The sequence below is a fragment of the Sapajus apella genome, unplaced genomic scaffold (assembly GCF_009761245.1).
Source record: "Sapajus apella isolate SASKATOON/1434 unplaced genomic scaffold, GSC_monkey_1.0 scaffold6, whole genome shotgun sequence".
Taxonomy (NCBI): Eukaryota; Metazoa; Chordata; class Mammalia; order Primates; family Cebidae; genus Sapajus; species Sapajus apella.
This window is the reverse complement of record NW_022436946.1, coordinates 76,020,583-76,036,121: the sequence shown is the minus strand read 5'-3', so window position 1 is coordinate 76,036,121 and position 15,539 is coordinate 76,020,583. Positions and strand designations below refer to the sequence as shown.

Sequence of the window (15,539 nt, the reverse complement as noted above, 5' to 3'; positions counted from 1 at the left end):
TTTTTTTTTTTTTTTTTTTTTTTTTTTTTTTTTTTTTTTTTGGTCCTAGAACCAAAGCCAGAAGTTGAATTTTAAATTACTTAAAATTGTTAAAGAAGTTCTTGCTCAACACCGATGATCTGGAGAGGCCTCTAGCCTACCTTAGGTCTTGAGCTCAAGGCACACAAATCTGTATTACCTAATTTTATGCAATGTTTGCCTTCAGATATGTTTAGGGAGTAAATATTGGCCTGGATTTAGAATAAAATTCACAAAAAGTATTTGAGGACCAATTTTTCACTATATTAATAATTGCAAAAGATAATTTACAAATTTTGTAACAGTACACAGATTTATTTCTACAATACACTTTAATATTTCATAGATTGTATGATTAATGATTAAATTTTACAAGTGTATCTTCCTATTTTATTGTAATGCCTAGATAATAAGCCCTGTTAAATAAAGTGTGTTTCTTATCTCTGACTGCTAGTTAGGTGAAATTAGACTCACTAGGACTTTGCTATATAGAAAATTATTGCTGATTTATTCCAAAGTTAGCTCCTCTATTATATATAATTTAGGGGAAGTGGAAGCACATTTTCCGCTTGTGGGCATGGGACCATCTTAAAAAGACTTCTAAAATATGAAGAAACATTTCAAAGTGGTGTTTTCAGTATATTAATCCAGAGTTGAGTTTACCTAAGTTCTTAGACTTTGGATTTTAACTCTTATCTATCTTTCCCAAATGAATATCCCTGTAAAATCTTAAAACGTTTATATTTTTAATCACAATGTAACTAAAACAATATTTAACTCATGTATGATAACTATGGTACATGTCTATGTGTCAGTATCTTGTCTCAACTTAAAAACCTATTCTTATAACTCAGTTGGCTTTTTGTATATGCAGTCCATACAAACATTCAATAAACATATTTTGTTCAGTGTTTCATTTAGTTCCAACTCACATCCTGGTACAGAGGACTCAAAAAACTAAAAGAAGAAAGTATTTTAAGAGGTTCAGGAAATACCTGGGAAGGATAATTGTTCTGATTTTTGATCTGTGATATTTACATTTTTTAATGAAACTCTATTAATATATAGGAAGAACAATCTTTTTTAAGGTGAAAATGCATGTATGTGTTTGGAATTGTTATTACATTGCTGTGAGTTGCTGTGAGCCAATCTTAGAATTGATTTGAATTCCGTCTTTTTTCATTATTCATATAATGGTATTAGAAATATGCTGCACATTACTTCTAGAGATAGTCAAGAAGTTCAGATTTTGTAACACTTCAAGTCTTTGGGGTAGATAAGCTTTCCTTTACTACTTAAACATTAGGTACACATTCCACCTGGGCAAGTAGAGATGTCAGGTAAATTGTGAAATAGATATTTAATATATGAAATTAGAGGAACGGTTTTCTTATATTTTTAACATACACATGCTCAATCATGCATCTGTATTATTTAGAAGGGATTTTTGTTTAATTGTCATTGGTTGATCATATTGAAATCCATTGTGCTTTAACACTAGACATCATAAGATACACAATTTTAAATTATAGAGATAGAAATACATGTTTATGCTTTCTAACATACTGTAATTATAATGACTTGGGTTTGGAAAGTACTAGTATTCTTTACAGAAAACTCATGTGTAATTTAGCTGACTTTTATTTCTGCATTGATAATTGCATGTTTATTAAGTTTAAAAATCTACTTTTTCACAAGGGATAGTATAAAAGTTAATTTTAAAATTCTTCACAAAAAATAATGCTCAAAATTATAACACTTGATTGAACTTGGCTAGTAATGAACTTGAGATATTTCTGTAGACACAAGCAGCTAACATATTTCCTGATTCTAAATTAATGGTAGGAGTGAATTAGTTCCTTGGAAGTTTTATTGACTGTTAGAACCAATGTGGTTTTGTACTGATTTCACAAGCAAATACCATGAATTTATCATTTTGTAGCTATGCCATCTGGCAGTCAATATCTTTAATCAATTATTACAAAAATAATCAAGGAAAGTATTTTGTATTAATGAAGTACTGCATTCTGGATATTTTAGGAGCGTGTTTTGTTGAGTGTTGCTTATTCCATTAATAATAGTGAAATATGAGTTATAAAGACAAGACTGCTTAAAAGTTCAGTAATATCTTTCAAACTTAGTAATTACAGGGATAGAAGAAACAAATACAGTTTACAACTACATATTTAGATTTTAGATTTTATTTTTTCTGAGTCTTTAAGTAAAACTTATATTTTAATGGTTGATGATGAAATTAGTGGTAAGAAAACTATTAGAAACCATTCAGAATATGAAGGAAGTATAATTGTATACTAAAATAAACAAATGTTGTATGTTAAAATAATGAATGTGTTTTTTACATTTACATTTGTTAGCAATACTTAGGAGGTAGCTACAAAACTGTGTATGACCAAAGTAGGAAAAAACACTATTTGTTTAACCTGCAATATCTGTAGCCTCCATTTTATTACAGGATACTATAAGAGTACTGGCTGCACATTGGAATCATCTAGCAAACTATATTCATCCAGTACCAACCAATTAAATTAGATTCTCCATTCAACATCATTATTCTACAAAGCTTATATATCAAAGAGTAACACTGCTTGATAGCACTGTTTTCATAATAAAGTGTGTTGACTATCACCATTGAATCTTACCCTAAAACAGCAGCTTTTGGTTCCTTGCCTATAAGGAACAGTTTTTGCAGATTGAATATTCACCATATATATATATATATATGTGTCATATGGCAGTTCAACTCCATGTTTCATTCATATTAGATTTATAATATAATATTAATAGATATGATAATATTAGTGAAACATGGGGTTGAACGACCTTATGAGAAATTGGGGTATGAGCCTGAGAATAATACCGAGGAGTAGTTTTTAGGACCTAAGTCAAGTTATTGAGGGATACAATGAACTTTTGTTTTCTTTAAGTGTTTAAAGTAGGGTGAATTTTTGTCTTTTTTTTTTTTTTTAACTTTAAAGACTTCTTAAAGTAGCTATCAATGTAATGATCAGTTTTTCTTTTTGGGGAAAATAAAATTCTCTTTCTCTGCAAATATATCTGTGGTTCTATTGATTTATCACAAAATTTCAAAATGAATGAGCTTTCAGGAAATCATTAGGCCTCTTTACTAAGTATATGAAATTTGAGGATATTGTTTTACAAATTGCAACATTTGTGTTAGTAGTAATTTCAGCTTTATTAACATAGCTTTTCTTTCAGAACAAACAGTGTTATAATACTAAAGAGAAAGCTACTTTGAGAATGGTCATATGAACTTTTACAAACAATAAATATAAAGAAAAGAGAAAAGAAAAAATGTTCTTTTCTCACTTCCTAATATTCCATTAACTGAGGTAGCCCAGTAGAAGTTTACAGATCTATCATTTTTGGCATCAATCCATGTACACATTTTTAAAGTATATGATTTGGACAGAGATATGGAATCTATATGAAGTAAGTTTTAACAGAATGTAGTTTTTGCTAATGCAATTTCTAATATTAACCCCTGCATAGAATATACTACTGTAATCTATGTGAATATTTGAAGAATATTTATTGTAGTACCTGTATAAATAACATTTACCCTCAACCCTTGTAAGGTATATACAAGGAAAAGGAAGCAGTTTCTAAGTAATTGAAGTGTATGGATTTTTATGCCTGAACATTTTAAACATTATTAAAAATTATTTAATGTGGCATTTTGTTTATAGTGCCTGTATCTGCAATGTCTATCATCTATATGCAATTCTTTACTTACAATCTTTACAGGCATCAACCAAGCATATTTTGCCAACAGTCAGATAGCTCATTATTAGCTAGCAAGCTTTACTCACTTTATGTTTTACTATTTCAAGATCTATGTAGAGAAGAATTTTATTGAGTTAATCGTATGTTTAAAATATAAAAGGGAATTATTCCCCTGCTTTCCCTAATATCTCTTCTCATGTATGTTACCCACTTTTTCTCCAGCTTTTCATCCTATATGAATACTGAAAGCACTGATACTTTCCCTTAAAATTTTTCAGTTTTTCTCAAATGCTTTCTTTGGCATTATATTGAGCCAAAAGATCGAAAACAAAGGTTCATAAATATATATTTACAAAGTTAGAACTTTTGAGTTCTCTGTCATTTGTAGCCAGTCTTTTGGAAAAAGTTATTTTTGATATTTATTTACTCATCACTATGTTCTAAAAAATGTATGTTATATGTTTTGGTTGATGAGGGAAGATAAAGATCAGATAATAATTTTGAAAGATATGATACAGTTCAGAAAGTATAAAGGGAGACACTATATTAGTGTCTACCTGATTTCATTGAATAAAATTTTAGCCAGCATCAGTAGATAGCAAGCTATGGCTGAATACAGACAGTCCTTTAAGGATAAGAGGAGCAGAATAACCCTGTGGTTTTTTTTTTTTCTGTATGTTTATATGTGTTTTCTGACTGATTTATGAGAGAAAAAGGCAGTCATTCATTGTCGGAAGTGTATTTGTAGCATACATTCATTCCAGTGATTCAAGTCACAACCTTTGCAACATAGGTGTACGTCATTCTGCAATATACACACTCAAATTTGTGATATATATAACCCTTCATAAATTAAAGAAGTAAAGCTTAAAGTGATACACTCTTCTCTTTAACACCATTACACTTTTTATTATTTTTCTATTGCACAGGTGATTTGGATTATTACTGGTTGGATCCTGCCACGTGGCACAGCCGGGAGACATCACCTATTAGTTCGGTAAGTTTTCTGGGAAGTGTATTTGGAGTTTAGGGAATATGTGTGCTGTTCATTGTCCTTTGTCTGATACATGATAGATAGTAATCTTGTTCTGCTCTATTATTCATTTGGTAAGGGCAAATATTGATTTCATTTAAGATAATATAATTTTGAAGAAAAAAAGCAGTTATTACTGAATAATTATAACAAATGTTAAATGGATTAAAAACAATTATTAGATAATGACTAAGATCGAGATGTTTGGTTATGGATATTGACATTAACAATTTAACACTCAGAATCAGTTTTCTTTATATAAGCAGGTACATTTTTAGATTTCAGTCAATTCCATTTAGAACCATTTAAACATGTATATTTATTTGCTAACTGCATTTAGAAACTTTTAGTATAAATTTTGCTACAAATGAAATATACTTTTAAATGAAAATTCATGTAAGCCAAAGATGAAGTCTACTGAAATGATTTCCCCTACAGTGTCTTTTAACTGAAGAAATTGCATCATGCCATAATCAATAATTTGTGGCTGTTAGAAAGAAAGCAAGTTGTTTACTTTTGAAAAATTTAATAGGCCTTTTTCGAGCAGTTTTAAGTTTACAGAAAAATTGAGTGGAAAGTACAGAATTCCCACATACTTCCTCACTCCACCCCTTCCTCTGCCTGTTTCTCTTGTTATTAACATCTTGCATTAGTGTGGTCCATTTATTACGACTGATGAGCCAATATTGATGTATTATTATTGACTAAAATTGATAGTGTACATTAGGGTTCATTCTTTGTGTTACACATTCTGGTGTTTTGACACATGTATAATGTCATGTGTCCAATCATACAGAATAGTTTCACTGCTCTAAAAATCCCTGGCACCACGTATTCATCCCTCCCTCCTTTCTTCCCCACTGAGTCCCTGACAGCCACTGATATTTTTACTGTCTCTATAAGTTTTCCTTTTCCAGAATGTTATGTGGCTAGAATTATAGCCTGTTCAGATTTGCTTCTTTCACTTAGAAGTATGCATTTAAAGTTCTTCCCTTTTTGTGGCTTGATAATGCATTGGGTTTTTTTTTAACCACTGAATAATATTATTGTCTGGATATGTCCAGTTTATTTGTCAATTTCTTAGTGTTTTAAAGTATTTTTAGGTTGACATTATAAATATTTTTCAATAATGATTTCTAAGTTATTCAGTTGGCTCCTATTTTCTTTTTTATATTATTTTTAATTGATACATAATAATTGTACATATTTATGCAGTACATGGTGATGTTTCAGTACGTGTAATGTATAGTGATCAGATCAGCATAATTTGCATGTCCATCATCTCAAATATTTATCATTTTTTGTATTGGGAACATTCAGTATCCTTGTTCTAGCTTTTGGAAACTATGTATTATTAACTATAGTCATCCTATAGTGCTATAGAACACCAGAAATTATTCCTCCTATATAGCTGTAATTGTATATTCTTTAACAAATCTCTCCCTGTCCTTCCCTTTGCCCTACCTTCCCAGCCTCTGTTACCCTCTATTTTACTTTTTACTACTATGAGATCAACATTTTTTTAGCTTCCACATGTGAGTGAGAAAATGCAATGTTTAACTTTCTGTTCCTGGCATGTTTTACTTAACATAATGTTCTGCAGCTCCGTCCATGTTGCCTCTAATGGCAGGACTTCATTCTTTTTATAACTGAATGCATCTCATTCTGTATATATTACTTTTTAAACTTCATTCCTGTTTTAACAGCATCCTGTAACGTGGCAACCATCTAAAGAGGGGGACCGATTAATTGGACGTGTTATTCTTAACAAGAGAACAACCATGCCCAAAGAATCAGGTGCATTGTTGGGTTTGAAAGTAAGTATGCTGGCTTAAAATCTTTCTTGAAGGGTGAATTACAGTGTGGCCTGCATTCATCAAAGTTTCTGGCAATGATTTTTAAATGTCATTTTAATATTTTATATAATTTTATTAACATAGCATATAGATGTGTTAGGAAAATTAAATAAAATTTAGGGAAACTAATGTATTTTTTTCTGAATATAAAGTTCAGGATGATTTTTTGCATTAAAAAGATTTAAATGGAAAGTAGCATAGATAATGTGGACTTTTATTGTATCTTGAGCAGAAGCATAAACATCATTAAAGGGATCACTTTCTTATTACAATAGTTTTATAAGAAATTTTTTTAGTTAATGTACTTAGTAGTGCTTACTGATTATTACCGTTAATCACTCCTGCTGTGAAATAATGCTGATCACCTCCACTAATCAGTATGCCACTAAGAATTGTGGTGAATCTCAACTTTTTGATGATATTCTCTTCATTTTAAATTATGTATATTTGAGTCTCTTCATTGGAAGAAATTAAACATAGATTTTTAAATATTCTGTAATACTCAGACTTTGATAGTCTTATGGGCAGAGATACATATTTCAGATGAAATGGTCAGTTGCAGAGACGCATTTAGGCTATTAAGCTTTGCACAACAGTAAATTGCTTACCAAAAGTGCCATTTTCTTGGCTCAGATCTATAGTCTTTATGGCCATAGACCTATAAAGACTACAGATACACAAAAGAGGTCAAGATCTGATGTTGACAATGGAATATTATCTTCATGTAGAAATAGTTCAAATGGTACACATGAATTTGGATGATAAAGAAAAATGAAACTTAATGTACACAGTGTCAAACACTTGCTGTTTGAGACTAAGTAGGAAAGACCTGGCACCTGTCTTCTAAGTATATGCATTATTTATGGTGCCCTTTTATTGTTAAGTCACTTCAACACAGGGCTGTTTAATCTTTTGGTTTCCCTGAGCAACACTGGAAGAAGAAAAATTGTCTTGGGCCACACATAAAGTACATCAACACTAACAATAGCTAATAAGCTAATCAGAAAAACAAAAAACAAAACAAAAAACCTCATAATGTTTTGAGGAAGTTTACAAATTTGTGATGGGCCGAATTCAAAGCCATCCTGGGCCACTTGTGGCCCACTGACTGCAGGTTGTTCAAGCTTGCTTTTAAGAAGTCATTATAGCCTGGTGCACTGGCTCATGCCTTTAATCTCAATACTTTGGGAGGCAAAGGTGAGAGGATCACTTGAGTCCAGGAGTTTGGGACCAGCCTGATCAACATAGCAAGACTCCTTCTCTACAAAATTAAAATTAAAAAATTAGCTGACTGTAGTGTCTGCACACATCTGTAGTCCCAGCTGTGGGAGTTCAGTCAGGATGATGGGAGAGATTATAAAATTATAATAGTCCAAACCTTCTCCCAGCTACTTGAGAGCCTGAGGCAGAAGCATCACAGGAGCCTGGGAGTTCAAGGCTGTAGTCATCCATTATCATGTCAGTGCACTCCACTGTGGGTGGCAGAGTAAGGTCTTGTCTCAGAAAAATTTTTAAAAAATAGAAAGAAATCAGCACCTAAAATGAAAGAAAGAAATCAGTACATAAACTTCCTTAGGACACATAGTCATCTCAAATATGAGATGTTTTCTTTTCAAAATTGTTCTCCCAGCAACTTTAATAAAAAATGTAGGCCAAGTGCTTGTGGCTGACACCCGTAATCCCAACACTTTGGGAGGCCAAGGCAGGAGGACTGCTTGAGCCCAGGAGTTCGAGATCAGCCTGGTCAACAATAGCAAGACCTTGTCTCTACAAATAATTTTAAAAATTAAATGGGCATGGTCATGTATGCCTGTGGTCTAGGCTACTTGGTAGGCTGAAGTTGAAGGATCACTAGAACCTGGAAGGTCGAGGCTGCAGTGAGCCATGATCACACCACTGCACTGCAGCCTGGGTGACAAAGTAAGATCCCATCTCAAAAAAAAAAAATGTGTTTCACTTCATTAATGTTTCTATATGCAATTTCAAGTACATCAAAAAATAATATAAATTCCTCAAACTAATAACGTTTTATGTTTTAGTATGAATCTTGAAAATTTATAAATTTCTAATTATCCAGGTTGTTGGAGGAAAAATGACTGACTTAGGACGACTTGGTGCTTTCATCACCAAAGTAAAGAAGGGTAGCCTAGCAGATGTAGTTGGACACCTAAGAGCAGGTAAAGTTTCTTTTTTTAACATTTAAAGTGTGTTCTCCATGCATGAGCGTGAATTGGTGGTTTTCAATTTGGGGCTAGTTTTATACATACATGCACATATATTTATAAGTGTGTATGTATGTATATATAGATATATATCAGATAAGTCACTAAATTTTAATGCATGAATAGAGATTTTTTCCCTGATAACCATTTTTACCAGTTGCAATAATAAGTAACTATACATCAGCAGCAATCTGGAGAGTAAGGGTAGAAATCTTCTTTATTTATATAAAAATAAATAGATGTAAAATATAGAAGAGTTACTCATTTCTGTAGATGGCTTCATAATATTGTTACATGACTTGAAATCTAAAATAATTATTTTTGTGAAAAATTTTTCATATCACACTTAATTATTTAGTTTATATTTTAAGCTGTAATAATTACCAAAATTTTTCTGAGTGGTCGTCAAACACTTATTCAGGAGCAGTGTATTTTATAAATCATAATCACATTTCTTATATGGATTATAATAAAATATTAGTTAATTTTAAAGTGACATATATTGTACTCATGCAGATATGCTACCTGTTGGTATTTAGAAATTTATTTTTGTTGCCTATAACCTGAACATGACACAATGAAATTACTTAACATATGTAAACGTACCCTATATTAAATAGTGACATATTTTAAAAGCTATTTTTGGTAAATTGTTTAATTTTTATTTTTGTTAAAATCCCATTAAAATATTTGACTTTACTGCGCAGTTTAGTAGAAATCTTTTGATTAGATGATTGTTTATGCATTTGCCAAACAACTGTAAAGAAAACAGAGTTGGCTAAGCTATAGAATTAAAAATTAATAACCCATTACACAAAGAAAGAATACATTTTCAGGTGATACTCTTAACTTTTAAACCTTAAGATTGTAATTCTTGAAAACTTTGGAGAAATATTCTAGGACTCTTAAAGACTTTTCAGTGTATTTATTTACCAGGATATCAGTTCAAAATCCTTTTAGGTTTTTTTTTTTTTTTTTTTTTTTACAAGTACTTGCTGTGCAGGTGTTATATAGGAAGAAAACTCTAATCAGAGATTTTTCTCCACCTGCTATACAACTGAATATGTGTAGAGATATGTTACACTGTTATTTCTTATGAAGGACCAGTTATGATTCAGTAGGAAAATAATCAGGGGTGACTATGTCAATAAACTGAGAGTGTGTTTGTCTAATAACTCAAAAATAAGCCTGAGAAAGTCTGAGAATCCCTTGTTGGCTAATGTAAGATAACTTTACAGAAGCCTGAGTTTGCAGACCACATTATAAACATTATATACACATTATAAACACATTATTATGTTTTAATAGAAAGTTAGGAAGGAAAAGAAGGAGGGTGTTCTATACAAAATATCTGTTAGTGATTCATTTATTTAACACCCTCAGGAGCCAAGAGCCTGAGAAACTTAAATCTGAAATGTTAAAATCTCAACTTAAATACTATAAAACAGACAGATGTACTTTTCAAACTCTGAGCGATTTATGTATTTGAAGAAAGTAATTTTGCAGATTCAATCTTATATCCTATTTCATTTACATATAACTTAGGAACTGACTAAATATGTGCATATCTTTGTTTATATGGTGCATATAAATGTCCTTACTCTATAAAACTACAGTGCAATTTTTAAAAATCCAAGTGTCTTTCATTCAACATTTGCAATCTTGCTTTAATCTTGTAATATCTTTATCCAGTCCTGTTCCCCTTCAAGTCTGTGCACTGTACTGCTACTTGATGTAACTATCTAAAACACAAAAATGACACTGACACTCATTATTAAGATCCTTCAGTGTTTCCTAGTTATCATTTGTTCAAGTCAATGCTCTGTATCCTTGTCCTCTGCTAACACTTTCAGCTGCCCAGGATGTTGGGCCACTTGTAGGTTCCTGTCAGGGTGTTTCCCACCCAGAAGACGTGATCAATGCTTCTTGTCTACTTAGTTTTCTGCTCCTCCTGTTGAAGGCCTTTCCATCCTTCACAGTTCATCTGACGTTGCCTTAATTCTAAAGTAATTCCTAATACCTGACTTGGAGCAATAACTAATTACTACATCCCCTGGTACTGCTTGACTCTATTTCTGGTCCTCAAATGAACTTCTATCACTGCATATAAAATATATTGTTAAAGTTATTTGTTTCTGTGTCATTTCTTCATGACCAAATTTAAAGCCAGAGAAAATGTCATTTTCATCTTTGTACTCTCATTGTCTACATCCCTGCTAGAAGAGATTATCCATACATAAATAAATAATTTTTTAAAATCCATCCTGGTTTAGGAATTATTAATCTGTAAATGAATAAGCATATGTATTAAGTTAATTTGATACTAAAAGTTATGCTTCGAGGTTGCTGCTTATAAAGAGGAGAGTTTTATAATGCAGTGCTTTTGCAAACTTCTGGTTGCAACTCACTATTGGGTAGTAAAATCAATTTAATGGTTTGCATCTACCATTTAAAAAAATTGAGGTAGAACACAATAGAATAGAAAACTCAGGGTAAGTATTGTTTTATAAAATATTTTTAGTATATATGTGTGTATATATATATACACACACACACATACATATATACATATTCATATTATATGTATACAGAACCGTGATGTAAACTTTGTTTTTTTCTTGGTCAAAAAATTTTGAAAACACTCAATATATAGTAAATTGGTAAATATTATTTTTCTTTTTTTTACAGTGAAGTATATTCATTGCCTATTTGAAAAGCTTTTCTAGGTAACTGCTTAGGACAGTGTATTAGAAGTCATTTAAGAATTGGTGGACAGGCACGATGTCTCATGCCTGTAATCTCAGCACTTTGGGAGACTGTGGCAGGTGGATCACCTGAGTTGAGGAGTTCGAGACCAGCCTGACCAACATGTTGAAACCCCGTCTCTACTAAAAACACAAAAAATTAGCCAGGCGTGGTGGCAGTGCCTGTAATTCCAGCTACTCAGGAAGTGGAGGCAGTAGAATCGCTTGAACCCAAGAGGTGGAGGTTGCAGTGAGCCAAGATTGCGCCACTGCACTCCAGCCTGGGCAACAAGAGCGAAACTCTATCTCCAAAAAAAAAAAAAAAAAAAAGAATTGGTCATTACCAGATTACCATAGTATTTTACCAAACCAAAGCAGCATCATGTACTTTTCGCATATTTACTTTTTACTCTTCAGTGAGCAAACAACTGGGGAAAATCATTACTTTAAAGTAATACTAGCAAAGCGATTTTTCCTACTTTTATTTTTAAAAAATTACAGCTAAACATTGAAACGATTTTATGCTTATACCTGGCTTTAAAATATATACTGATGATACTGATCCAGTATTTTAGCACAAACTTACTTTCCTCCTAAAATGTTCTAGACACTGAGAACAACAAAAAAACAAAATAAGCATGAGCGTCAACAAATTAAGACACCTCAGTGCATCATTGAGGTTGGGATATTTCAGCTGAGACTACCATTTTGAATTGAAGGGTCTAAGGCAGAGAACCATTTGGCACCTACAACTTCTTAAATATTTATGAAAATAATTTTTTCACGTGACCTATGGTGCAAAAACCCTAGTTAAAATAACAACTATAAGTTGTTAGGCTGTTATTTTTTTTAATGCAACATCTTATAACTTCCCTTGATTAATCTTAGAACAAACTACTATATACTGTATTAATGTTTTGTTATTTTAAAATGTTTTCTACTTGTACTTTAATGTTCACAATATAGATTATATATAGTACATATGTGTTTTGAACATCTGGAAGTGGGTTAACTGTCATGCAACAGTTTTACATCTGCTTGCTTTGTAATTTTGCCATAGCTACCTGCGTTAACTAATGGGTGTGAATTCAAATCCTTTCATGCATTTTTATTCTGTTGTACATCTGGTGAAGACAATGAAGCATGACTTATAATTGGGAAATTCATGCTAACAAATATTAATTGTTCTTTCTTCCAAAAATAAAACAGGATTTATGTACAGTTTAATAAGAACCTGTCACAAAAAGAACCGCCTACATTTATTATATAGAGGGCATGCTGCTAATTATTATTTTTTAATGTTTTCAAATAGGCTGTGCTAATTCCATCCCATAGCATGAGATTATTTTTATATTATTTCTGGTATATCTCAAAAGATAAAGATAGTTTTGTATTGTACTGTTTCCAGTCACCAGTAATATTCTGGGGGAAAAAAAGAAAAACAAAGGAAAGAAAAAGTGTTTAGCAGAACCAATTAGCAGACATTATATGGCAATCAATTTGCTTTTGAAAGCAGAGCCTAGACAATTAAACTATTTGTATATGTTTTGCATTTCTTTGTTAAAAAAGAAAAAAGATAAGAAAAATAAACAGAATATATAAGGTAAAAAAATACCCTTTTTTTTAAATTCAAGGGGATGAAGTTCTAGAATGGAATGGTAAACCCCTGCCGGGAGCTACAAATGAAGAAGTTTACAACATTATTTTAGAATCAAAATCAGAACCTCAAGTTGAAATTATTGTTTCAAGGCCTATTGGGTAAGGCTAAAAAAACTTACTTCTTAAGTTTAGTAAATTACATGTATTGGTAGGGTTTTAAAAAGATTTTATACATTCATACAGTACATGTTAAAATGGATAGTTTTTTCATCAATTATGGGCATATATTTTTAGATTTTTAAAAATTTCTTAGTTTTTTAACAATACTGAACTTACTTCACTACATTTTAGAAGTTTCACACGTTAACAATTGTAATATCAAAAAATATCAGTATGTACTTTTTGCAAGTGAAATATAAAGTAAAATATACTATTTTAATGGCAGATATATTTAAGTAATTCAAATTTAATAAGTAGTATTTCCTTTAAGGAAGCACTAACAAACTCCTTGTGATATTTAAAATATTAATGATTTCATGTGTCTACATTATCTTTTTATTATTCTGCTAAGAATATTTTTTCTGAATCTTTACCCATGAGTAGTTTCAACTTTTATTTAAAATCAAGCAAGAAATATTAAATATTTTAATATTTTAATTGGTCATAATTTATAGTTTTAAAACCTCAATTTTCAGCACAATTTAATTATCTATAGCCAGTGGGATATTTTCTATATATGTATGTAGACTTACCCATATTGTTAGCTTTTTCTGGCAAACCCACGTGGTCCAAAATAATACTCATTTTGCCAGTGTATAATTTTTTAAAGGTATTTTGAATTTTTTCACTATACTTGGCTTCATGTTTGAATGTATTCTTGGAAATGATTCTTTTTTTCCCTATTCTCCAAGATATAATAGAGCCATTACTTCCAGGATTTTTATGTTGAAAAAGTGCTAACCTTTAATTTGTATTGGCCTCATGAATATATGTCAATGCAAAACATACAAGAAGATGTAATTATCATAATTCTCAAAGAATGAAAATGTATGATCATCTATCTGTATGATCATCTATCAAATAATATTAATATATAAAACTCTAAAATAAAGGCAAGCTTTTAACCAATTTTAAGTGGTGATTATTAGGAGTGAACACTAAGACCTTTCTAAAAGTGTTGTACATTTCCATATAGATTTTTAAAATAACAATATTACAATTTATGCTAGTTTTACATGACATATGTTCTAGTGCTGAGGTAAATATGAGGCTGGAAAAGAGGTAAGTAAATTGGAAAATGAATCAGAAGTGTGAAAGATAAAGTTTAGAATCAAGCATTGTGCACTTGCCAAATACTTTCAAATATATAGTGGTTTAAAAGTAATCAGCTAAAACAGAATTGATACGTGGTGACTTAAAAAAGTAACAGACAATTAAAGTAGACTGGAATAACATTATTTTTACTTTTATATGAAAATTACTGAAGAAGTAATCGTCTGCACAGCCAAACCCTCAACTATTATAGATTATAAAATTAAAAAGAACATGGAATACCAAAATTATAGATTATAGAATTCAAAGGACGTGGAATACAAAGATTATAATTGAATCAGAATCAAAGCTGATATCAACTTTCTAGTGACTACATTATTAGAATCTTAGAAAAATAATTTTAGCTACATTTTTTTAAGACAGGGTCTTCCTTTGTCACCCAGGCTGGAGAGCTATGTTTTAATAATAATATTTAATGTAGTTCTGTTTAGCAACTACAATTAAAGGAAAAAGAAAATATTCATAACTTAGTGACACAATTATTTCAGGAATCATTCTAAATAGAACTTACAAGCACATTGATCGATTCACACTAAGAGAGATCAGCCATCTTGAGGTATTGACTGTTTTTGTGAATCCACCAAATACAATATCCTTGACCTTTATGCTTATAATTGTTATTAAAACTACTACCTAACTGGTAAGTAGAACTAACTAAGAAGGCTTGTTTAAACATCCAATGGAAATTTATGCCTGAAAATATGAGTGAAGCAATTAACATCAATAAATTTTAATTATAAGTCACTTAAACATTTTTTCAACAACTTTCCCACTATTTTTTTTTTAAAGGCACATAAATTCCAAAGTTTGTACCTGGTTTTAGAGTTTCAAATTCTGATTTCATAATGGACTATGAGGCTGATTTTTAAAGAAGTCATACTATCTAAAAATTGATTGTTCTGGATTTTTTATAGTTTACTTTTATTTGCTTGGATTAATTTAAAAGAAAGGAGCAAAATATATAGTATTT

At 30.9% G+C, this 15,539-nt stretch overlaps 1 protein-coding gene across 47 annotated transcripts in view; it reads left to right on the top strand.

Annotated features, from left to right (window-relative positions):
• Window positions 1–15,539, top strand: part of RIMS1 (regulating synaptic membrane exocytosis 1) — a 496,468-nt gene that overhangs the window by 325,973 nt on the left and 154,956 nt on the right. For all 47 annotated transcript variants that reach the window (XM_032275542.1, XM_032275541.1, XM_032275540.1 and 44 more), the window contains 4 exons: window positions 4,713–4,780; window positions 6,523–6,633; window positions 8,750–8,849; window positions 13,273–13,396. In XM_032275542.1, the coding sequence (XP_032131433.1) occupies window positions 4,713–4,780; window positions 6,523–6,633; window positions 8,750–8,849; window positions 13,273–13,396 (403 nt within the window). The remainder of the gene's footprint in view (window positions 1–4,712; window positions 4,781–6,522; window positions 6,634–8,749; window positions 8,850–13,272; window positions 13,397–15,539) is intronic.